This window comes from Mobula birostris, chromosome 3 (assembly GCF_030028105.1).
Source record: "Mobula birostris isolate sMobBir1 chromosome 3, sMobBir1.hap1, whole genome shotgun sequence".
Lineage (NCBI taxonomy): Eukaryota > Metazoa > Chordata > Chondrichthyes > Myliobatiformes > Myliobatidae > Mobula > Mobula birostris.
Genome location: NC_092372.1, coordinates 190,876,479 through 190,902,741, shown reverse-complemented (window position 1 = coordinate 190,902,741; position 26,263 = coordinate 190,876,479). Strand labels below are relative to the sequence as shown.

At 40.3% G+C, this 26,263-nt stretch overlaps 1 protein-coding gene across 4 annotated transcripts in view; it reads left to right on the top strand.

The window, feature by feature from the left end:
• The window catches only part of mkxa (mohawk homeobox a), a 41,112-nt gene that overhangs the window by 2,009 nt on the left and 12,840 nt on the right, over positions 1–26,263 (top strand). For all 4 annotated transcript variants that reach the window (XR_011885291.1, XM_072252056.1, XM_072252055.1 and 1 more), the window contains exons 3-5: positions 2,572–2,731; positions 7,130–7,283; positions 20,836–21,165. Coding sequence is in view for 3 of the 4 variants with exons in the window: in XM_072252056.1 (XP_072108157.1) it covers positions 2,572–2,731; positions 7,130–7,283; positions 20,836–21,165 (644 nt within the window). In the remaining variant the exon portion in view is untranslated. The remainder of the gene's footprint in view (positions 1–2,571; positions 2,732–7,129; positions 7,284–20,835; positions 21,166–26,263) is intronic.

Sequence of the window (26,263 nt, the reverse complement as noted above, 5' to 3'; positions counted from 1 at the left end):
ACAATGCGTGTGTTCCGCAGGGAAGGAATAGTAAACAATACGCACTATCTAGCCGTCCTGTTGCGTATTTAGATAACTGCGTAAATGCAATGTTAAAATATTTTTTTCAAACTTACTACTTCAGTATGTTTGAAAATTATACGAAATAATGTACTTGGAAATGTGTTTCCGAGTTCTTGATCAGACTAGTAATAACAATTTTAACAATAACAATTGTGATAGGTAATAACAATGTAATAATGTAAACTGTTATAATTAGTTGCTTTCTAAATAATTCAGCCTATGTAGTCAACCACGTTTTGAAACCTCGCGGAAGTGGGCACGTAAAATCGTGTTCATGACTCATTGCATAAAATATACAAAGAGGAATAAAATGGAGATTTCACCAAGGCGTGACATTTTAACACCTCGATTTTTTTTATATAGCTCGTTTAAATTTTTCACAATGGTTGGCAACGAATGTAAACATCTTTCCCTACGAGGTCTTTAAACAATTCATGGTCAATGAGATATATAAATACAAATCCTGAAAATTAACGTTATGTTATACGACGCTATATTTTTTCAATTCCAGCGAAAATGCAAATCAAACCCAAATGTCCATTGACAGTCAAGAGGATAATTGACTATCGTTAAGGATTCTAAAAGAACTTGTAATTTGTTTTTATAGTATAAATCATCTTGTTTTAACTTTAATGTCAACATCAGATAGAATTCCACTACCACAATACGCCCACGTTCCTTTTGCAATGGTGAGAACTTGTAAGGTTATAGAGCTATTTCATGACAGCTGCTTTGGGTCACTGGTGTGCAGTGCGGAAGCTTAGTAACAAATGAGTTCAAAGGGACGCGTTCCATCAGATCAACGAACATCACCAGGTCAGTTCACAAGGACCAGCAGCAAGTGGACATTCAGCCTACAGATTTGCAGCGACATCTACAGGTCTCAGCCCGAATGCAGAGACACACTGCCTCCAGCCATAGATGGCTCTTCATGCTTCCCACATCTCCCTATTGATCACACACACGCACCTATGCGCATTGTGAAGCAAGACCACGTCCACTAATGACCTTATCCCCAATCAGCAATATACAAACAACATGCCTTTATAACCGCATTGCTATGGCTACCGCAGTGCATTCGTCACAAGAATATATTTTAATATACTTAAACTGCAATTATTTTAAGACGTGATTAAGATGTGAAAGACGCCGTTTATGCAACACAATATGCAAAGGACAATCACCACTCAGAAACAGCTGTTCTGTTACGAAAGTCATGGACTAACTCATTTACTAAGGCTTATCACACCCATGAGAATCTCCTCAAACACATGAAAACACGTCAGTTACTTTATCATCATAAATCGCAACGAACCACAAAACCTACGATATGTAGAGATACTAATATCAGCGACCCTAAAACAAATATTAATTGAAGGGGAGCTGACCTGAAATGTTGATTGCTTCTCTCTCTTTCTTTCTCTCTCTCCTCCGCATATGCTGCCCGATTTGATGAGTATTTGCAGCTTTTCCTGTTTTTATGTTGGACATCGGGCACGTGCAGTTTTTCTTCAATTTCATTAAACATTATTTCGCATTTTAGAGTAAACTAATGCAGTGAAATATACATATGTATATATATTAGAATGAAAACTTTCGAAAAATACTAAACATCTTCATGTCTTTGATTTACATCTATTTTGTAAAGTGAAAATGTATGGTGGCGATTATCTGGATTTTTACTGTTAAATCTACCTACCACGTACCTTCCTCGGGGAATTTGGTTCACGTTTGACGTAAAAAGTGAGAGAGTTTAGTTAGTATTTTGCTTCAGGTGAGGTGAGATTTAAAAGTGCTTGGATGGGGTGGCGGATTTTCAGTTTGCTAATAACAGCGTTTGACCCAGTGCGTCATCTGACAAACAATGATTGATAAAAATGCAAACCAGGAAGCTTCAAACGCTGAAACTCTGATACAAATCCGAAAATACTGCAAAACAAAACTCAGCAGGCCACGCTCCTTGGAATTCTGCGTATGATTTCATGAAAAAAAAATGGAGTCACGAAATTTCACAGTAGTCTGGAGCAAAAACAAAAACGATCTGCTAGAAAACTCAGCCAGTCAGGCAGCATCTGTGGAGGGAAATGGAAGACAGTCGCCGTTTGGGCCAGAGACCCTTCATCTGGATTCATGCGGAAGCTGGTCGGCCTAAAGCATTAACTCTGTTTTTCCCTTCGGGTTCTGCCTCAGCTGCTGAGGGGTTTTAGCAGATTCTATTACTCTCAGTGACGAGCAATTTCTGAAATGTGTAGGCTCTTGAGCATAATAATTTGATGGTGTGCGCTAGACTACAAAGTGTGCTTCCAATTTGCAGCGTTCCAGGTACATGAAGTGTCCTGGACATAGCGCGGGCATACAGTACTCTTATATGGCCCTTAATTTTTGTGTAACATTTAACTGTGTCCATTTTCAGCGGAGTCATTGCTCGAGTTGCCGTCAGCAGGGTTCTGCTTCTGTTTAATTAGCGGTGAATGACCATACCTGACTTGTGTTCTGCATTGCTTGCAGCTCTCGGCAAAGCGGTGGCAAAGTGAGGCACAAACGACAGGCCCTTCAGGACATGGCTCGACCCCTGAAACAGTGGCTCTACAAGCACCGGGACAACCCCTACCCGACTAAAACCGAGAAAATTCTGCTGGCCCTTGGATCCCAGATGACCCTGGTACAAGTAAGATCATTTTTATTTTCTCTAAACGACACATATTCTCTCCGAGTTGTTCTTGCCATTTCTTAATATTTCCCCAAATCACCTATTTTTTTCCTGCAGAAGAAACAAGTTTAAATTGGCTGCCTTCGTAAGACTGAATTTACCATATGTAAACTATATTCCAATAGCTCCTGTCCTCAACTTGCCTCCCATTACGCCCTCTTACAGGTAAAGGACAAAGAAGGAGTTGTGCGGACGGAGAACAAGCTGCACTGCGGGTGTGGCGAACCTAAACTCTTTTCACTCGGTGACCGTTTATGTCAGTTTAACTGTCGCACTGCCATTAGTTCAGGCAGGCATGTTAGGCGGGAGGCGTGGCGACACTTGCGGGCTGCCCCCAGCGCATTGGTTGTTAACGCAAACAACGCCCTTCACTGTCTGCGTCGATGTACTTGTGATAAATCCAAGTCGCAATCAAACCGCCCAGTTTAGGGATACCCAGTGGGACATGCTATCCCGTCTAACCAGTGTTATTCTAACCAAGTCATAACGACCAGAGGCAAACAAGAGAAAATCTGGAGATCCAAGCAACACACACACACACACACAAAATGCTGGAGGAACTCAGCAGACCAGGCAGCATCTATGAAAAAGAGTACAGTCCAAGAGACCCTTCCACCCGAAATGTCGACTGTACTTTTTTTTCCCATAGATGCCGCCTGGGCTGCTGAAGACCACAGACAACCGGGGTGTTTCCAACATCAGAAGTAATTTTATTATCTTCCACATCAGTTTCACACAAAACGGTGAAGTGAAAAGCTGTGGCTCAGTACATAAAGCATTTCCAAATCCTCAGTAACTCAGCAGCTTTAACCTTATTTGAAAAAGTCCTTGTACTGACAACTCTGATAAGTTTTTCTAATGCAACACGTTCTGGTCAATATGTATTTCTCCTTCTGGTTCACGCATTCACAGTAAATATTGAATCTTGTTACAAAAATATGAATAGAAACTAGAGAGAGAAGTAAACTAACAGAATTTGTGCCCCAATCATTGTGATATGTATTGAATAACTTTTTAAGGACCCCGCTATTTTCATGCCTCCTAATCTGATAATCGCTGCTATTTGTTGTGAGATTGTACACAGTGGATAATTCGATTTCTCTGCGTTTTATGTGATACCGAACGAAATGTTTTTAGATCACTTTACCGTTCCGCTCCATGATTAGATTTATTTTAATAGCGGATATCGTTCTGAAACGATCCCTCTGCAACTTCACAGTGGCCGCGGGGATTACAGCTGAGACTGTACTCGTTGAAATAATAAGTCTTTTTAACATGTTTTTCCCTCAAGTGCGGTTCAGTTGCTGGATAGTAGCGGCAACAATGTTGCGCTAAAACTACTGTACTGTTGTGCCAAAACATTGCTCCAACGTCAAAACTTCGCGCAGAGATTTAAAACAAACTCCCAGCAGCCGGTGGGATTTTTTTCATGCATGCAACTGAATTAATCAGAATATGAACATTTCTACAAAAGTCATGAAACAATATAATATAACTATATAACACAACAAAGTGGAATGGGCCACTCGGCCCTTCGCCCCTGTTCTGGCAAGTTCAATGTTGACCCTTTACCTTCGCGCTGTTTTCCTACACCTACTCAATTTCCCAGTCTGGTTTTACACAAACATGAACCCGTGTTATGCTGCGGGCGTTTTATAAATACCCGGGACTCTGCAATGCTTTATTACAACAATATGTCCAATTACTTTTAAAAGTGCATGCCCAAAACAACTATTCAGGATAGTTAATATTGCTGGTTCAGTTTGTATTGACAATGGTAAGAACCAGTGTTCCATTCACCCCTCCCCTTTCAATCAACTAACCCCCTCCCCCGCCCCATTGTTCAAAGTAAGAGGCTTCGGATTTCAAACCACGCCTTGAGCAGTAAGTGCTGACCACTTGTCAATCATTTTTATTGTATCATTTGATCATGATTTGTAACCTTGCTCTTACATCTCATTTATACCGCTGGTTTCCCCGCTCAGACTTACAACATGAGGCGACTATTGGAAAGAAAGCGGCATCCGATATGATTGGTTGCTTCCTGATTTGTGGAGCCTTTCATCTCTGACATACCTTTGATGGAGATGCGGCTTCTCTCGAGGCATTTACACGCTACAGAACGTTAAGACAGCATCTCCACAAGGCGTTAGCAAATATTTTGCCCCCAGGTCGCATAGCGACAAACCAAGCCTTATTCTTAATAGAAGAAAGGAATACTGCATAGTTGTATTTCAGAAAAAAATCTGTTACAGGGTCGATCGGATTATCTACCGGCCGACGTCTGATATCTTTCTGTTCCTAAACAAAAGGCTGTACCTCGGTCTGTTGTTCAGCTCATTTCCGTCTCATTCCTGTCATACAATTTCACCTGATACCTCACATCAGTAGTCTCTCACCTATCTCATCCTAGTTGACCACAAATCCCTCCCTCCCCCTCTCCCATGGGCCTGCCTCTGTCGACTCGGCTGAGAATGAGGGATCGACTCACATATATCAGTGTAGTTACATCATTATAAAGCTGAATCAGGCGCCCTAGGATGAATTGGAAGAGGGTTGATGGTCGTTTTTATTTATTATACAACTCTGGAAGGGCTTGTAGCAATAAAAAATGTGAAGGCAAAGTTCCTGTAAGAGCAAGGAATCAAAACAGACAAAGATAAATACGGAAATGCTGTGGGTAATTCCTATAGCTGAAAAAAAGATCTTGGATGAAATCTAATGCTCAGCAATGAAAGACTTATTTAATAACATTGTAACTGTCGCTCTGGATAGTTGTAGCAATTTATCCTGCAATGTTTCGCGCGTTTCAATCTCTATAATTCGTTCTTTAAGCGCTCGAGTCGGAAACTACAGGAGTATTCTGTCAGAGCACCGCTTCTTTGAAATTGGTGGTCTCGGATATTTTCACGCAGTGCTTCGACAATATACCCTTTACTTTCCCCAGTCTTCACCTCAGCTCACAAGCAAACCCGGGGCACACCCGAACAGCCGCTGAGGGGTCCGGCGAGAAACCGAAGTATTCAACCCGAACTAATTAAGACATCTGTTCTCAGCCACATGTGTTGATCTTCTAAAACAGGTTTCTCTGAGGGAGAATAATCGCTGCCTTTCTTCTCCTCCACTCTCCCCTCGTCGTTCCATTTTAGGTCTTTTGACAGCCAGCAATTAAAAACAAACAAAAAAAATCATGATTACATTTCGTTTAGCTTACCTAAATTTTATCTGTCCCGCTCAAACAGGATATTGCTTCAGATTTTTATCACTTTCAATAATTGTGAAGGCCCAAAATGGATTGTGAGGAACAACTGCCATTTTGATTGTATTTTGTTTCACCCCCCTCTTGGTAAAAATCATCTGCCTCTAACTCTGATAAGCACAAGTGTGCCTTGTATGAGTATTTTTATGAGATTATTCACATTGTTGGCTTCTTAACTATCAACTATATATTTTCTTTGTTTTGAAGCAACATCACTTTGGCTCCATGTTATACAGTAGGAATTGACCAGGCTGCAATTTAATGAGAGTAAAACATTATGTCAGAAATATAGTTAGTAACCTAATATTTCAGTTTTAACTCAACCATAAAAGGCACCAGTAACTCTGATTGTCTTTAATAGTAGTAAATTTACCATTTTTATTTAAAAAAAATTTGTTTCCTGGTCCAATTATTTTCAATAAAATTTCAGGTTCTTGTAACTTGTAAAGAAACCTACAGAAACAAATTAATAACAGCTACAACCAAGTCCAGATTTGCTTGGATTTTTTGAGCTCAGAACTTCTTCCAATTGGCAAGGCAGTACATATTGTTGGCTAGCTGAACTTGCCTGCTCCCCCAGTGACCACAATCAGCATGAAGACTTCCCTGCCACGTTCTACTGTACTATCTGCACAGAGCTCAAAGCAATCTCTGGGTGTAATGAGCAGCCAAGTTTAAAAAAACCTCAGAGCACCAGCATATGGTGCCATGAAATCTTATCTGTTTCATGCGTCTTGCTTGTTTTAACTGTTTCATTCATGGAACAATAACGTCAAGTGTGGTACTTATAAAATTCCCACACCTAGAGGTTGAGAGGCTGAGAGGTCTTTGTGAAAATGGTTGTTGAGAAGAATGCTCACATTGCGCCATACCATTACCGCAGCACAATGATTAATGGGTGGTTTTGTTACATGCGATCAGTTTCAGATGCAAAACTTGTGTTTTAAGGAAGCTGCAGTCAAAATGATTGTATTTCTCTTTCTTAAAAATCCAGAAAAAAAAATTGAGTTAGTGGATGACATTCTTTTAAACCAAGATTTTTAGAGGACTTGTTGTAAAATAGCCATTGGTCTTTAAAAAAAATCCTTCTCTGATAGGTTTCAAACTGGTTTGCAAATGCCAGGCGCCGCCTGAAGAATACGGTTCGACAACCAGATCTGAGCTGGGCTTTACGAATAAAGTTATACAACAAGTATGTACAGGGCAATGCAGAACGACTCAGCATTAGCAGCGATGACACGTGTTCGGAAGGTATGGGAAATGAAAGTAGTCCTTTCAGTTCTATATTCTTTTGCAACATGTCTTGTTATTATTTGGCAATGCCTTATTACAGAATGTTCTGTTATTTATAGATATAGGAATCAACAAGTGCTGTGCACTTTGTAGGGAAACTAAATAAAACATGCCCACAAGTGCTCCAAGCCCACTATAACTTGATGAGCAGTTGAACCCAAGTGAATTTGTAAGGGGGTCTGGGACATTTTTAGCTACTGCTCCATAAGTTCTGTTGTTTTTGACATACAGTCTGTAATAAAAGGTGACATACTTATAAAGATATCTAAACGAGACTGTTTAATTCAAAGTATTGTATATAATTAAAAGCTTTTAAGAACCATCATTTACCAGATCAGTTGCAAAACAAAACAATTGTAAGGACCCAATTCATTTTCCTTTCCCTTACAGTGGCATGCAAAAGTTTGGAAATCCCTGGTCAAAATTTATGTTACTCTAAATAGTTAAGTGAGTAGAAGATGAACTGATTTCCAAAAGTCATAAAGTTAATGGTGAAATATTCTTTTCAACATTTTAAGCAAGATCAGTGTATTATTTTTGTTTTGTACAGTTTTAGAGTGGGAAAAAAAAGGAAAGGAGCACCATGCAAACAATTGGGCACCCCAAGAGATTTGAGCTCTCAGATAAGTTTTACCAAGGTCTCAGACCTTAATTAGCTTGTTAGGGCTATGGCTTGTTCACAGTCATCATTAGGAAAGGCCAGATTATGCAAATTTCAAAGCTTTATAAATACCCTGACTCCTCAAACCTTGTCCCAACAACCAGCAGCCATAAGCAGCTGACTAGAACTCTGAAAATTAAAATAATTGATGCCCACAATGCAGGAGAAGGCTATAAGAAGATAGCAAAGTGTTTTCAGGTAGCTGTTTCCTCAGTTCATAATGTAATTAAGAAATGGCAGTTAACAGGAATGGTGGAGGTCAAGTTGAGGTCTGGAAGACCAAGAAAACTTTCTGAGAGAACTGCTTATTAGACTGCTAGAAAGGCAAATCAAAATCCCCAATTAATGGCAAAAGACCTTCAGAAAATTTAGCAGACTCTGGAGTGGTGGTGCACTGTTCTACTGTGCAGCGACACCAGCACAAATATGACCTTCATGGAAGAGTCATCAGAAGAAAACCTTTCCTGCATCCTCATCACAAAATTCAGCGTTAGAAGTTTGCAAAGGAACATCTAAACAAGCCTGATGCATTTTGGAAACAAGTCCTGTGGACTGATGAAGTTAAAATAGAACTTCTTGGCCACAATGAGCAAAGGTGTGTTTGGAGAAAAAAGGGTGCAGAATTTCATGAAAATAACACCTCTCCAACTGTTAAGCACGTGGGTGGATCAATCATGCTTTGGGCTGGTGTTGCAGCCAGTGGCACAGGGAACATTTACTGGTAGAGGGAAGAATGAGTTCAATTAAATACTAGCAAATTCTGGAAGCAAACATCACACCATCTGTAAAAAAGCCGAAGAAAAAAAGAGGATGGCTTCTACAACAGGATAATGATCCTAAACACACCTCAAAATCCACAATGGACTACCTCAAGAGATGCAAGCTGAAGGTTTTGCCATGGCCTTAAACAGTTCCCTGACCTAAACATCATCAAGAATCTGTGGATAGACCTCAAAGGAGCAGTGCATGCAAGATGGCCCAACATTCTCACAGAACTAGAAGCCTTTTACAAGGAAGAATGGGCAAAAATCCCCCAAACAAGAATTGAAAGACTCTTAGCTGGCTACAGAAAACATTTACAAGCTGTAGTACTTGCCAAAGGGGGTGTTACTAAGTACTGACCATGCAGGGTGCCTAAACTTTTGTTTCAGGCCCTTTTCCTTTTTTGTTAGTTTGGAACTATAAAAGATAGAAATAAAAAAAGTAATCTTGCTTAAAATATTAAAGAAATATGTCATCTTTAATTTTATGCCTTTTGGAAATCAGGTAATCTTTTACTCACTTAACTGTTCACAGTAACAGAAATTTTGACCAGGGGTGCCCAAACTTTTGCATGCCACTGTATATATAGTGAGAAAGGAGCTGAGAAGAGGCTGATAAGCAAGGGCAGTTAAAAGTGTAATAGACGTATGATCAGTATTTACAATCTGCAAAAAAAAAGCTTCCTAAATCAATTGAAGGAAATAGTGATTTATTTGTGTGAAAACAGAAGTGAATATGAAAACTAATTACAGTCAGAATGATAAATTAATGATTGATATGAATGATAAGATTTCTAAATTTAATAGGCACAGTTAAAAAATCGGGAGAGATGACTGCCTGTATGTAGTCCCATAATTAATATAATGTTTTTCTATGAGAGTCCCAACTACTTTTAGAGACATAATTAGAATTCTGGCAGCAACCTTGTCCCGGTATCACTATAACTAGACCAACCCCATCTTTAGACAACTATAATTACAGTGTTTTAGCTATCTAGTTAGTGTGTTTGCTATCTAGAGCAGGACTCATTAATATGTCCCGTACATTGACATAATTATCAGATAGGATTATGTCATATGTATCACATTTTCACCATCTCAAATCCTTTCTTTTCATGTCCGGTAAGGCTAATTTTCCTCCCTTGCCTTGGTGACCTTTTCCAAGTTAACAATATATTGACTTCCAAAGTACGAATCGACTGAGCACTTTACAAGTCTTAAGGCAGCTGCTGCTGTAGTTTTATAAATACAATTCTTTCTCAGAGTAACTTTGTACTGAAAAGAACAATTGTCATGTGAGGTAGGTTGCTAGTTTTACAACTGAATGATCAAGATGTACCTGATGTGAAACCATGAAGGCTCCAGTCAGACCTTTGGATTAGTTCTTTCACAGAAAGCTAAGCGTCCCATGTCAGCAGGTATGCTCAGGAGGGGGCGACCAGTGCAGTATGTTGACTTTGGAATCGTAATAGCAGTTAATAGTCTGTTTATTCTGAAAGAAGCTGTACAGTTTAGCCCATTATTAATAGGCTTTACCTAATCTGAATGGCAACACTAAATGCCTTATTGACTCTTGAGGTTATTCTTGAGCCCAGCAGTTCTGGACATCCACTAAGTGAGTCATTCTTCTATATAAATCTGATAAGGGAAAATGGGTACATTAACGAATTGTGCAGAGCGTCAGAGTGCCACAATCACCCAGTGATTTGAAATTAGTTGTAATGGAGTGAGAGACGTTCAGTGGACTTGGTTTAAGAGGATTGAAGGAGGGGCTTGCTGCCAAGATAAATTGGAAGAGTAAGGCAGTATATAGGATAGATTCCAGCAAATGATAACAGTTCAGCACTAAGTCAGCCAGGAGCAGTACAGGCGCTTGAATAGTGAAGGGGAGGAAAGAAAAGCAATAGGGCAGCCGAACTATCATCCTGATTTTTGTGACACGAGTTCCTCATTTTAGTTCTTAGAAATGATGGTGGACAAAAGAAGAGAATATGACTTAAAGAAGACAACTTGTGGCAAAGCAGCAAAACTAGGTTATCTTTGCCATTTGAAATAATCCTTAGGTAATCAATATATCTCATTCTGGAAACTGGGGTCCCTATAAATCTGGGCAGCAAAGTCTAGTCAAACCCCAGTCTCGGAGTACATTGACAGAACGGAGATGAGGAGGAATTTCTTTAGCCAGAAGGGGTGAATCAGTGGACTCCATTACCACTGATTGCTGCAGAGGACTGGTCGTTGTGGATATTTAAAGCAGAGGCTGATAGGTTCTTGATTAGTAAGGGCGTCAAAGGTTTCAGGGAGAAGGCAGGAGAAAGGGGTTGAGAGGGATAATAAATCAACCATGATGGTATGGTGGAGCAGACTCAATGGGCTGAGTGGCCTAATTCTGCTCCTGTGACTTATGATCTTAATTTTTCAACAGGATATTCAAATCTTTAATTACACAGAGATGAGATAGGACAGTCACAAAGGACAAAGGCTTCCCAGGTTAGACCAGACTATTTGCATCATTCCATTGTCCTAGTTGAAATGAGGCTGCAAATGAGTGAAGTTCAGAAGGATCTAGGTGCTCTACTGTACAAATCACAAGAAGCTAGAAGTCAGGTCGTTAGAAAGCAAACAGTATATTGGCCTTCTGTCACAATGGGGGCGTTGGGAACGGACCCAAATGCAAAACACAGGCACTGAAGTACAAGGAACAGGACTTGACTAGAGTAGGGACATGACAGGATACAGACAAGGAGCAGGGACAAGAACGTAGACTTGGGCTAGGACATGGACTAGACACAGGGAACCCGGACAAGGAACTATGAACTAGGAGCCTGGGCTTGGACTCCGAGCCAGAGACCGGACAAGGACCCAGGACCTGGGTCTTTCCTCGGGCTCAGACCCCAGAACCAGGTAAGGACATGACATGGCTACAGGACAGTTCGTGGCTGGGGTCTTGGCTCTTGAGGCTGCTAACTCGGAGACTGGAACTCAGAGACAGACTGGGAACTGTACATCAACATAGAGCCAGGACTTATCCTTCGATAAGAAAAATGGAGGAACATTTTGGAGGGAAGGGTTAGTTTGATCTGAGAGTAGGTTAAAAGGTCAGAGAACATTGTGGACCAAAGGGCCTGCTCTGTGCTGTAATGTCCGATGTTCCATTTAATTTGTGGTATGAGAGGACTGGCCAATCAAGAGAGACCATAACACCATAAGATATAGAAGCATAATTAGGCCATTTAGCCCATCGAGCCTGCTCCGCCATTTCATCATGGCTGATCAATTTTCCTCTTAGTTCCAATCTCCAGCTTTCTCCCTAAATCCCTTCATGCCCTGACCAATCAAGAATCTGTCAACCTCTGCCTTAAATATGCATAGAGACTTGGCCTCTACAGCTGCCTGTGACAATGAATTCCACAAATTCCCCACCCATCTGGCTGAAGAAATTCCTCCTCATCTCTGTTCTAAAAGGACATACCTCCATTCTGAGGTTGTGTCCTCTGGTCTTAGACTCTCCCACCATTGGAAATGTCCTCTCCACATCCATTCTATCAAGGCCTTTCACCATTTGATAGGTTTCAATGAGGTCACTCCTCATTCTTCTGAATTCTAGTGAATACAGGCCCAGATCCATCAGATGTTCTTTATATGACAAGCCATTCAGTTCTGGAATAATTTTCATGAACCTCCTTTGCACCTTCTCCAGTTACAGCATGTCCTTTCTAAGTTAAGAGGCCCAAACCTGCTCAGAATACTCCAAGCGAGGCCTCACCAGTGCTTTATAAAGTTTCAACATTACATCCTTGCTTTCATTTCTAGTCCTCTCAAAATGAATGCTAACATTGCATTTGCCTTCCTCACCACAGACTCAACCTACAAATTAATCTTTAGGGAATCCTGCACAAGGACTCATAAGTCCCTTTGCATCTCAGTTTTTTATATTTTCTCTCCATTTAGAAAATAGTCAAATAGAGGCTAGAGAGTTTAGGACTGTATTCCTTGGAATGATAGGTGGCCATTTTCAAACATAAGATCTTAAAGGGGGCTTGAAATGGTAAGTGTTGAGATGTTTTCACGAGTGGAAGAGTCATGAACAAAGTGAGAATTTGAGATGAAGAAGAAAAGGATTCAAAAAAAGGGTCTGGTTATGTAAAACAGAGATGCACAGAAATGTCTTCATTCTGAGTGTAGGGAATCCCAGGAATTCTTTCATCCAGAAGATGGCGGATGACAAATCATTAGATAAGGTGGAGACAAATAACTATTTTAGAGATTGAGAAAATGAGGTTTATGGGGAATTGGCACAGAAGAGGAGTGAGACCAGAATAGATCAAGCTTGATCATATTGAATGGTGCATCAGGCTTGAGGGACCCTGCGGCCTCAGAATCAGTTGGGTTTAATATCACTGGCATATGTCGTGAAATTTGTTGTTTTGGGGCAGCAGTACATTGAAATACATAATAATAAAAAAACAAATTACAGTAAGAGGGATATATAAAATAAGATTAAATGTGTAGTGCAAAAAAGGAGCAAAAATACTGAGGTAGTGTCCACGGGTTCATTGTCCATTCAGAAAGTCTGATAGCCGTTCTTGCTCCTAATTTCTTGTGTTCTCACTCACATTAATAAAGGAAATCAAATTCAACCCTCTCACAGAAGGACAAATACAAACAATTGTTTTCTAATGCCTTCAACAAATACTTAAGTGGCTGCCAACAAATGTGATGCTATTAACTTTCTGCTGGGTGATTCTGCATTTTGTAAAGTGTTAATTGACCCTTGAATGGAAAACCAGCAAAATTTGTGGCAGGAGTGGTTGATTTATGATGTGTTACCATCTATTCTTCAGTGAATGTTACTAACAACTTTGAGAGATGTTGATCAAAATCAGAAAGAATCCTGCCGCTGGCTTTGGACCCATGAAATCAATAGATTGGATGAGGTGGCTCATTTTATGCCAAAGACTGTTTTCGCCAATCATACTGAGGTGTGGCCAGGCTTTTCGCCAGTGTTTGTTGATTGAAACTGGAGAATAGGAATTGGCAGAAACACAGATCGGCTGCAGCTCTACTTCTGTGTTTCATGTCTCCTCTGTGAGTCTGTGTGGAACAGCAGTAGTGAAGCTTAACTCTCCGACATAGACAAGACACAATCAGAAATTAAAAATAGGATGCTTTTAGGATATACTTTAGTGCAGTTCCCTGTAATTGCTAGAGACTCATACCTCTGCAGTTCTTAGCCTCTCCCCAGTATTACTGTCAATTGCATTGTGTGGAGAAGTTCATACACAGACCTGCCTACTTTAACAAGGGCTAGGAAGTGCTGCTAATATTATCTCAACACGTATTAATTCTTCTCTGCTTTACTGATCAGTCAATTTTATAAAATGCTTTTCTTAGTCACTTTTCCTTCCACCTATGTTAGCATTGATAGCGAACAGTGCACAAAATAGAATTGAGGCACAACACTGGAAAACAATGAACTGAGATTCATTGCCGATAGAACAGAAGTTGGCATTCAGTACAGATATTACCATGGATATGTCAAAATACAAACTCAGAATATTCAAAAGAAAATTAATATATTTTTATCATTGAAATTGGAATAAGTACTTGATGTTGGTAAAATTGTTTCCTAATGGTAACAAAATGCCTATGAATATGTTTTCAAATAAGCAACATGTTTATGCTACATTTACCTTGGATAGAAATTAATGATGTCATTGTATATGCACAATTAATGCCAGTAACCTAACAGAGACTAAAACATATCTGTTTCAGAATCGCATACAAGGTTTTAAAAGTGGGAATTTCACACAAAATATTATGGGAATTCTGAGTTAACAATTTTTTTTAGGTCAGGAGAAGAACTTTGCTGAAGAGATGAAAGTGGGATCCTGATGGTTATTTAAAAACGCAAACATGAGGAAATCTGCAGATGCTGGAATTTCAGGCAACACACATAAAAGTTGCTGGTGAACGCAGCAGGCCAGGCAGCATCTCTAAGAAGAGGTACAGTCGACGTTTCGGGCCGAGACCCTTCGTCAGGACTAACTGAAAGAAGAGCTAGTAAGAGATTTGAAAGTGGGAGTGGGAGGGGGAGATCCGAAATGATAGGAGAAGACAGGAGGGGGAGGGATGGAGCCAAGAGCTGGATATTTGGTTGGCAAAAGGGATATGAGAGGATCATGGGACGGGAGGCCTAGGGAGAAAGAAAAGGGGGAGGGGGGGAAAAAGCCCAGAGGATGGGCAAGGGGTATAGTGAGAGAGACAGAGGGAGAAAAAGGAGATAGGGAAAAAGAATGTGTGTATATAAATAAATAATGGATGGGGTACGACGGGGAGGTGGGGCATTAGTGAAAATTTGAGAAGTCAACGTTCATGCCATCAGGTTGGAGGCTACCCAGACGGAATATAAGGTGTTGTTCCTCCAACCTGAGTGTGGCTTCATCTTTACAGTAGAGCATATCTGCTTTCACCTCATCCTCCCGCCACCCCACTAGGAATAGGGTTCCCCTGGTCCTCACCTACCACCCCACCAGCCTCCGGGTCCAACATATAATTCTCCGTAGCTTCCGCCACCTCCAACGGGATCCCATCACTAAGCACATCTTTCCCTCCCCCCACCTCGCTTTACGCAGGGATCGCTCCCTACGCGACTCCCTTGTCCATTTGTCCCCCGCCCCCCCCATCCCTCCCCACCGATCTCCCTCCTGGCACTTATCCTTGTCAGTGGAACAAGTGCTACACATGCCCTGACACTTCCTCCCTCACCACCATTCAAGGCCCCAGACAGTCCTTCCAGGTGAGGTGACACTTCACCTGTGAGTCGGCTGGGGTGACATACTGCGTCCGGTGCTCCCGATGCGGCCTTCTATATATTGGCAAGACCCGACGCAGACTGGGAGATCATTTCGCTGAACACCTACACTCTGTCCGCCAGAGAAAGCAGGATCTCCCAGTGGCCACACATTTTAATTCCACATCCCATTCCCATTCTGATATGTCTATCCACGGCCTCCTCTACTGTAAAGACGAAGCCACACTCAGGTTGGAGGAACAACACCTTATATTCCGTCTGGGTAGCCTCCAACCTGATGGCATGAACATTGACTTCTCTAACTTCCGCTAATGCCCCACCTCCGCCTCGTACCCCATCCATTATTTATTTATATACACACATTCTTTTTCCCTATCTCCTTTTTCTCCATCTGTCCCTCTCACTATACCCCTTGCCCATCCTCTGGGCTTTTTTCCCCCCTCCCCCTTTTCTTTCTCCCTAGGCCTCCCGTCCCATGATCCTCTCATATCCCTTTTGCCAATCACCTGTCCAGCTCTTGGCTCCATCCCTCCCCCTCCTGTCTTCTCCTATTATTTTGGATCTCCCCCTCCCCCTCCCACTTTCAAATCTCTTACTAACTCTTCCTTCAGTTAGTCCTGACAAAGGGTCTCAGCCTGAAACGTTGACTGTACCTCTTCCTAGAGATGCTGCCTGGCCTGCCGCGTTCACCAGCAACTTTTATGTGTGTTTCCTGATGGTTATGTTTAATTTAGATACTGACAGCACAGGTCGAACTAGGAAAGAGATTTTGCTAAGAGGGTTTGAAGATCAATGAGCTTATGGTTAATAATCCCTCAATTATGCCCAAATTGATTTGCACAAGGAGATTAAAAGTTCAATGTGTGACATATGGTGTGGTATGGTCAATTCAACCAGTTGCAGTGACAATATGGGATAGAAATTGGAAGGTCTCCATTGAAGCAGGCTGAACTGATATTTTACTAATTGATGGTGGAAGGGATTTTATATCAATGAAGCAGGAGTGTCAGGAAAACGTAAGAATAAAACAAAATAGTCTTGCAAAGCAGGTAAGATAAAATTTGATCAGATTGAAGTAGGTAGGATGGGGTGAAGAAAAGAAAAGTACATTGGAATGATAGAGGGATGTGGTCTACCATCTATATATAAAAACATTCATAATGAACGTTGATTTTTTAAACATCAAATTAAACGTTTGAATTAATATTCCATATTAAATGACTTACAAAAGATATAGGAAAATTTGAAAAGCAGAGGAAGACGAGGCTATTGTGATAAAGAATTGGATTAAAGCAACTGAATGGAGGAATCTTTGCTTGGAAAGTCACTGTGGGGAAAGCTAAGAAAGCACTCATGGAGTGAAATCTTCAGGCCCTCTCTGAATATTAGGAAAACATATATTATGCAGACATGTAGCAGGTCTTTACACTTGCAATAGAGTAGGAAAACCAAATTTACTCTATCGGTTGTGAAGATGAGTTTGTATCAAATATTCATAGAAAACATAGCAAATAGGTGCAGGAGTAGGCCATTCGGCCCTTCGAGCCTGCACCGCCATTTATTATGATCATGGCTGATCATCCAACTCAGAACCCTGCACCAGCCTTCCCTCCATACCCCCTGATCCCCGTAGCCACAAGGGCCATATCTAACTCCCTCTTAAATATAGCCAATGAACTGGCCTCAACTGTTTACTGTGGCAGAGAATTCCACAGATTCACCACTCTCTGTGTGAAGAAGTTTTTCCTAATCTCAGTCCTAAAAGGCTTCCCCCTTATCCTCAAACTGTGACCCCTCGTTCTGGACTTCCCCAACATCGGGAACAATCTTCCTGCATCTAGCCTGTCCAATCCCTTTAGGATTTTATACGTTTCAATCAGATCCCCCCTCAATCTTCTAAATTCCAACGAGTACAAGCCTAGTTCATCCAGTCTTTCTTCATATGAAAGTCCTGCCATCCCAGGAATCAATCTGGTGAACCTTCTTTGTACTTCCTCTATGGCAAGGATGTCTTTCCTCAGATTAGGGGACCAAAACTGCACACAATACTCCAGGTGTGGTCTCACCAAGGCCTTGTACAACTGCAGTAGTACCTCCCTGCTCCTGTACTCGAATCCTCTCGCTATAAATGCCAACATACCATTCGCCTTTTTCACCGCCTGCTGTACCTGCATGCCCACTTTCAATGACTGGTGTATAATGACACCCAGGTCTCGTTGCACCTCCCCTTTTCGTAATTGGCCACCATTCAGATAATAATCTGTTTTCCTATTTTTGCCACCAAAGTGGATAACTTCACATTTATCCACATTAAATTGCATCTGCCATGAATTTGCCCACTCACCCCACCTATCCAAGTCACCCTGCATCCTCTTAGCATCCTCCTCACAGCTAACACTGCCGCCCAGCTTCATGTCATCCGCAAACTTGGAGATGCTGCATTTAATTCCCTCATCCAAGTCATTAATATATATTGTAAACAACTGGGGTCCCAGCACTGAGCCTTGCGGTACCCCACTAGTCACTGTCTGCTATTCTGAAAAGGTCCCGTTTATTCCCACTCTTTGCTTCCTGTCTGCTAACCAATTCTCTATCCACATCAATACCTTACCCCCAATACCGTGTGCTTTAAGTTTGCACACTAATCTCCTGTGTGGGACCTTGTCAAAAGCCTTTTGAAAATCCAAATATACCACATCCACTGGTTCTCCCCTATCCATTCACTAGTTACATCCTCAGAAAATTCTATGAGATTCGTCAGACATGATTTTCCTTTCACAAATCCATGCTGACTTTGTGCGATGATTTCACCACTTTCCAAATGTGCTGTTATCACATCTTTGATAACTGACTCCAGCAGTTTCCCCACCACCGACATTAGGCTAACCGGTCTATAATTCCCCGGTTTCTCTCTCCCTCCTTTTTTAAAAAGTGGAGTTACATTAGCCACCCTCCAATCCTCAGGAACTAGTCCAGAATCTAACGAGTTTTGAAAAATTATCACTAATGCATCCACTATTTCTTGGGCTACTTCCTTAAGCATTCTGGGATGCAGACCATCTGGCCCTGGGGATTTATCTGCCTTTAATCCCTTCAATTTACCTAACACCACTTCCCTACTAACATGTATTTCGCTCAGTTCCTCCATCTCACTGGACCCTCTGTCCCCTACTATTTCTGGAAGATTATTTATGTCCTCCTTAGTGAAGACAGAACCAAAGTAATTATTCAATTGGTCTGCCATGTCCTTGCTCCCCATAATCAATTCACCTGTTTCTGTCTGCAGGGGACCTACATTTGTCTTTACCAGTCTTTTCCTTTTTACATATCTATAAAAGCTTTTACAGTCCGTTTTTATGTTCCCTGCCAGTTTTCTCTCATAATCTTTTTTCCCCTTCCTAATTAAGCCCTTCGTCCTCCTCTGCTGAACTCTGAATTTCTCCCAGTCCTCAGGTGAGCCACTTTTTCTGGCTAATTTGTATGCTTCTTCTTTGGAATTGATACTATCCCTAATTTCTCTTGTCAGCCACGGGTGCACTACCTTCCTTGATTTATTCTTTTGCCAAAGAATGTAGTTTTTCAAATAGTTATGCAAAGGAAGCTACAAAGGAACAGGGTATTTCAGATGTAATATTGTGTGTTGAAATCTAATCAATTAGCAACAACAGAGGTTCTGCAGAAGTGTTATCATGAAATGACAGCATATTATATTTAGTCTGAAAGTGATTTAAGCACATCAAACCCTAGCATTTTAAATCAGAGCAAAGCAAACTCAGTAGGTATTAGTGAAGTTCAAGGTAGTGGAGAACAAGATTAAAAAAAACATAAAACAAAAGCAAAGATTGAAGGAATAATTCATAACTCGCAAAAAGTATCCATTTCCTCAGCAAATAAAACCCTACTAGGAAAGTGGTCTGTTCATAGCTAACAAGAGATGTTAAAGACAGTTTAAGATAATAGGAATCCACTTAGAATGCTGCCAAAGAAAGGACTGACAGCATGAGGGTAAACTTGAAAGAGACATAAAAACAGATTTTAAAAACTTCCATGGATATTTAAAAAAAACTAGAGATTAGCCAAAGTAAGCATTTGTACTTGACAGCCAGAGACAGCAGAAATTACAATAAAGAGACCACAGATAATGAACGAACACATTGTTTCTATGTATCTGTAGGAAGTACTGATAATATCTGGAGAAACCAAGGGTTGGTAAGAGAGAGAAATGGGAAGAATTTAATATTAATAAAGAAATACCCAGCAAATCATTTGGTCTGTTAGCCCATATCAAGGAGTTTTAAAAGATGTAGATGCAGAACTTCAAAGATTCTCTCAACTTTATAATAGTCCCCACAGCTGGAAGGTAGCAATAACAACCACAAAGCAGATAGAGAGAACATGAAACTACAAACTATTTTGTCTCAAATCAATAGAAGCAAGTAGAGTATACTATTTGAACATATGATTTCACAAAAGCAACAGATACTAATGAAAAGGACATGTTATTTGACTGAGCTTTAGAGGGTTTTCAAGTTGTAACTAGAAGGATAGATAAGTGAAAGCAATGAATGTGGTGTATTTGATATTTAGACCTATTCTAGTTTCTAAGCAACAAACTAGAAGTTCCGACACAAAATTAGAATTCACGAGATCAGGGGACATGTCAGCATGAGTTTGAGTTTTTATTAATGAACAAACACAGGCAGTAGAAGTTAGTGGGTCAGTTGTGGTGGCGGGCAGTGAGTAGGATGGGGGGGGACGTGGGGGATGGAAACACAAGGATTTATACCTGAGCATTAATGTTTCAGTCTGTCAGTGTATTAGATGAGGGACTGAGTGTTTTCACATATTCTGAACGTACAAAAATAACCAATCATATAATCTTGATACATAAAACACATTTTTGTCTCTTCCCAAATGCATTTTATCTCTGATTACCAATGCTCTGCCAATAGAAATAGTTTTGTTTACTTTTTTACAGCTATTCTTAATGATGAATCACTTCAGTAATTCCCTCCTTAACCTCCCAAGCTCTGAAGAGAACAACTTTCACTTCTCTTTGCAGTTTATTAATAACGTTTCTTACGTTTCATATTAAGAAATGTCTAAAGTGTGCTCCAAATCTGTGATTTATAAACATCTATAATAACTTTGATTTTGTACTTTGTGGCAATGTTTCTAAAGCTGAGAATTCATACATGAAATGCATTTATTTCTCTTATGAACCCAACAACAGGATTTCTTTAATGTTATTTTACACTATCTTATAAATCCCAGATGCAGAACATCCACCAAGGAACCCTGCTGTCGGAGAATTCAACAAACCTGCTCAGACAGCTGTTAAAAAAGAAAGTCCGATTCTGAAGGCAGTGGGCAGGGCAGGCACAATAATCAGTGAGGATTATGTGTCACCACCAAAGTACAAGAGTAGCTTGTTACATCGCTATCTAAACGACTCGTTGAGGCACGTCATGGCATCAAATGCAGCTATGAAAGCTACCGACAGGAAAAGAAATCATTCTGGATCATTCAGCTCCAACGAATACGAAGAAGAATTAGCATCACCTTCTTCGTCTGAAGCAGATGGGAACTTTGTGTATCGCACTGGTAAGGATTCTGTATTTTAAACATAACCATTAAAAAAAAGATTATTTAATGCTGGCAACACTGCATTTGTTACTCATGAGAAATTAGTGGTGGTGGACCTTTCTGGAATGTAATCTTTGACTTTTTGTATCAGTTTAACTTAAGTAACTCACTTGCTACACTTCTGCAGAGGATAGTCACCATATGGCCTACTCCTGCTCCTATTTCTTATGTTCTTATGTTCTCATGTTCAGTCAACCAGTGTTGTGTCATGTACAGGCCAAATTGACTAACAATGTTAAGTTTCCTTCAATAAATTATATTTGGCAGCATTTTCAGTCTTTAGACAATCCGGATAGCTTCCAGTTACTTTTCTCAACAAGTTTTTATTTTCAAACTAATCTTCATATGCACATAATCCTCGAAGGTTTTGTGCAATGTTTCCAAGCTAACAATTTGAAACTAATTTCTCTTACTATAAAGTGCATGGACGTTAGCAGTGACACAATCAAAACCAGCCCACTGACAGGCTTCACTGAAGCCTTTAGTCATGAAGAGCCTGGCTCAGAGTTTTAATCAATAGGACAAATGAAAGGCTCCCCCCAGCTGTCTTTCTAAAGTGACACTGGGAAGGATTTTGTGTTGTCACGCAATGGCAACTGTAGAGAGAGACTATCACACCCATGAAATGCATCCTAGTGAGGGTTAGAACTTTGGACTAGGATGTAGGGTAGGGGTTGGAGGGAGTCATGTAAGAGAGAATGGAAAGTTCCTTTATTCAGCGTGTTTTTGTTTAATCCCCCATTTTAGTATGCAAAAGTGCACTCAAAGTGTCAGCTGAGTCAGTTGAGACCCAAGGAAGAATGCAATCATAGAATGATTGACAGGCCCACTACGGTGCTGTCATGGGTCCAATAACCTGACACGGATCATTTGAAGAATAGGTATATTGGCCATTTTGTCAGCTCAGTGATATAATAGTGAACAGAAATTTCCTGATGCAGTCACTCTCTTAGCTGGACACATCACCATGAGAACAGAGTTACTCTGCATGATTATAAGACTCGTATTAATGTAGCTCCAGGCTGTCCTCTGCAATATTTGTTTTCAAAATATTTTAGACATTCTTAGTAAGGAGCCAAAGTTAAGAACTGACATTTGTTTCATTTTTCTAGTCAATGTTTAATTAGTCTGGAGTAAAAATGTAGTCCAGTAGTCAATAATGATAGACTAGAAAACTGTGGAGGAAGTACTTGAAGAAGGAAGTTCCTGCCCACAGGAAATGTATGAGTTCCCTTTTAACAGAAGTGGAGTATTGGGCATATAAACGTTTTAATTCATGAACCCAGCCAGACATTATTTATGTTTCCAGGGTACTTATGCAATTTTTTTCAAATACTTGCATTCATCATAACTGTGGAATATTGAGGCAAATTACAGCTTAAAGTTTCCTTGAAATAAAAACAAAATCTGTTTATAGCTAAATGAATACAGTAGCTGGAAAATTATTTATTTCTGGTTAAAATGCATGAGTGGTTGAAACCTCCATAAAAAGCCAGCACAGTACTGTTGCAACTGTTGACTTTGAGCAGGCTTGATTTATAAGACTGAATGTAATGAATGCCTTTAAATAGGGTTGTAAATACATTTTTAAAATTACCATTCATCAAACCTCTACTGTATACAAGAAACCTTCATTGTACACTTAAGTAATTAAATGCTCAATGCAAGGCTTTTAGAAAGTGCAGAAAACTATAATAAATTATATTTAACTGATGCATAATGTTGACAGAAACAAATATTTGAGCTTATGCCATGACATAAATTGCACCATGAACACAGTATCCAGCAGAGCAGACAACAGTGGTTTCCTGTTTTTCCCATATCGATGAATGAAATAGCATTTCCTAAATTAATTCTGATTGTAAAATATACTGAACTGATAATCAAACATAGTGGCTGGCTTATTCATACATTTGCTGCTTATTTTACTGTACATACTATTTATTACAAATTACTATAATTTGCACATTGCACATTCAGACGAAGACATAACATTTTTACTCCTCACGTATGTGAAGGATGTAAGAAATAAAGTCAATTCAGTTCAGTGCACTCTGGTCCATATTTATCCCTTCATCGAAGACTGCCTGACCATTGTCACATGACTTGGTTGTGGGAACTTCCTGTATGTTAGCTGGCTGCTGTATGTTTCAACACTGGGATTTCCAGTCATAGTGAGACAGCTTGGAGCCTCACTACACCAGAGATCCAGCTCCAATCCTGACCTGGTGGAATTTGTATTGGTTTGTCACTGGGTGCTCTGGTTTCCTCCACATCCATGCAGACTGGCAGGTCAATTGGCTTTTGTAAAGTGTCTCTACTGTATTTGTAGAACCTGTGGGGAGTTGAGGAAAATGTAGCGAAAATGAAAAATGGAGGTAAAAAGATTTTTTGCATTATTTGTGTTTTTTTCTTTCTCTTGTACATTGGGTGTCGGACTTTTTATTTTTTTTCTTCAATTGGGTTCTTTCAAGTTTCTTGCTTTGTGGCTACTTATAAGCAAACAAATCTTGAGGTTGTATAATTTATACATTCTTTGATAATAAGTGTACTTTGAGTCTTTGAATCTGTGATGATTGGCAAGAACATAGCAGACTGAGGAGCCTGTTTCCCTACTGCATCTTTCCATGACTCCATAATAACAGTAACTGCACTTCAAAAATACTTTATTGGCTGTTAAATGCTTTGGGATGTCAAGAGTATTTTATAATTCTACAGTACAGTTTCACTGGATTAAATTTGTACTGTTTTAAATTTGGCATAATGATACAAATTTAAATTCACCAATCTTTTGGAGAGGCATGCACTAAGAAGTGGGAGCTGGAGATAGAACTACCATACCGTCTCACATCCCTTTCTCTTTTGGGTTTCTGGCACCTACTCCATTTATGGTTGGCTGTTTTGACATCCTGAATCTTCTAGTGTGGTAATTCTGGGAATGATGGTGTTCACTGTTCTCTCATCCAGTAGTTGGACTCATCCCCAAAAGGAGGAGGGGGAACAACCTTCAAAGCTCATATCTTCCATTAGGATTGGGCTTTCCATGTGTGTCAGACATTTCATATTTCATCTCAAGTGTCTCTGCCTAAAATCACAATTCCCACTTCAAGGGAGGCAAGATATTTAATCATATGGTAAAAAATAATAATTGATAAAGACCAAAATGGAATATTTCTGTGTGGAGCATGCCAGGGTATGATTTAAAGGCTACAAGGTCACTAGGAAGTCCAGGGAAAGCTGCAGGTTTCAGAGAGGTCATAGAGTCATACAACATAGAAAGGTACAGCACAGAAACAGGCCCTTCATCTCACCTAATCTGTGCTGAACTGTTATTGTCCCAAGTCACATTGACCTGCTCTTGGACCCTAGCCCTCCACTCCTCGCCCATCCACGTGCTTACCCAAATGTGTCTTAAGTGTTGAAATCAAACCTGCTGGCAGCTCATCCTACCTTCTCACCACCCTCTGATTGGAGAAGTTCCCTCTCATGTTCCCCTTAAACATTTCACCTTTCACCCTTAACCCATTACCTCTAGTTCTAGTCTCAGTGGAAAAAGCCTGCTTGCGTTACCCTGTCTATACCCCTCATTAGTGGTGCAAGTGAGTGCTGCCCTGTCAGCAGTTGTCATCTCAATGAGACATTAAACCAAGGCCTTACTTTCCTTCTTGAGTGAATACAAAAGATCTCATAGCTTGATTTAAATAGAAGTTATGAGTTTTACTCTGTTTTCCAGACCATATTTATTCTTCAAACAACATTATTTGAAACAAAAAATTATTATATCGCACTGATGTATGCGGATGCGTCTTACACACGAATTAGCTCCTGCATTTTACTTATTGGCATAAAGGCTACCTGTCAGAAGCTACCACATTGACAGTAAAGCACATTGGAATGTCTGTCATAAATTCTCCATCTGGCAAGATGACAACCTTGAATGGTTTCATAGTTTATGTGGTGGTTGTACTGAGCAAGTTAACAGAACCAGATGTAGCTGGGAGTATCAACAGTCATGATGCCCACTGCATTTAATGATTTACATCTTTATTGACGCTAAAAGTTGAAATGTGGCTATTAAATAATTATGTGTGATTAATATCAGAAACAAGTCAAAAAATATATGATGTGTCACAACAGCTTGCAAGGATAAACTAGCTAATGACATTCTGCAAGTGTCATAAACTTAGTGGCATGAAATTTAGATTATTAGCATTGGTCATGGAGTTCCAAATACCGTCTGCAGCACACTATCTATGAGACATATTGCATTGGATGCTATATTGATATGGGGCTGGCATGTAGATTTGTATAGTAAGCAGATCATGGCTTTGGAATATTTGAAAAATACTTTGTACTTACTGATGTTAGAAAAAACATAGAAACATAGAAAACCTACAGCACAATACAGGCCCTTTGGCTCACAAAGCTGGGCCGAACATGTCCTTACTTTAGAAATTACCTAGGGTTACCCATAGCCCTCTATTTTTCTAAGCTCCATGTACCTATCCAGGAGTCTCTTAAAAGACCCTATCGTATCCGCCTCTACCACCATTGCCAGTAGCCTATTCCACGCTGTCATCATTCTCTGCATAAAAAACTTACCCCTGACATCTCCTCTGTACCTTCTTCCAAGCACCTTAAAATTGTGCCCTCTCATGTTAGCCATTTCAGCCCTGGGAAAAAGCCTTTGACCATCCACACGATCAATGTCTCTCATCATCTTATATACCTCTATTGGGTGACCTCTCATCCTCCGCCGCTCCAAGGAGAAAAGGCCGAGTTCACTCAACCTATTCTCATAAGGTATGCTCCCCAATCCAGGCAATATCCTTGTAAATCTCCCCTGCACCCTTTCTATAGTGAGGCGACCAGTTCTGAGCACAGTTCTCCAAGTGGGGTCTGACCAGAGTCCTATATAGCTGTAACATTACCTCTTGGCTCTTAAACTCAATCCCATGATTGTTGAAGGCCAATGCACCGTATGCCTTCTTAACCAGAGTCAACCTGCGCAGCAGTTTTGAGTGTCCTATGGACTCAGACCCCAAGATCCCTCTGA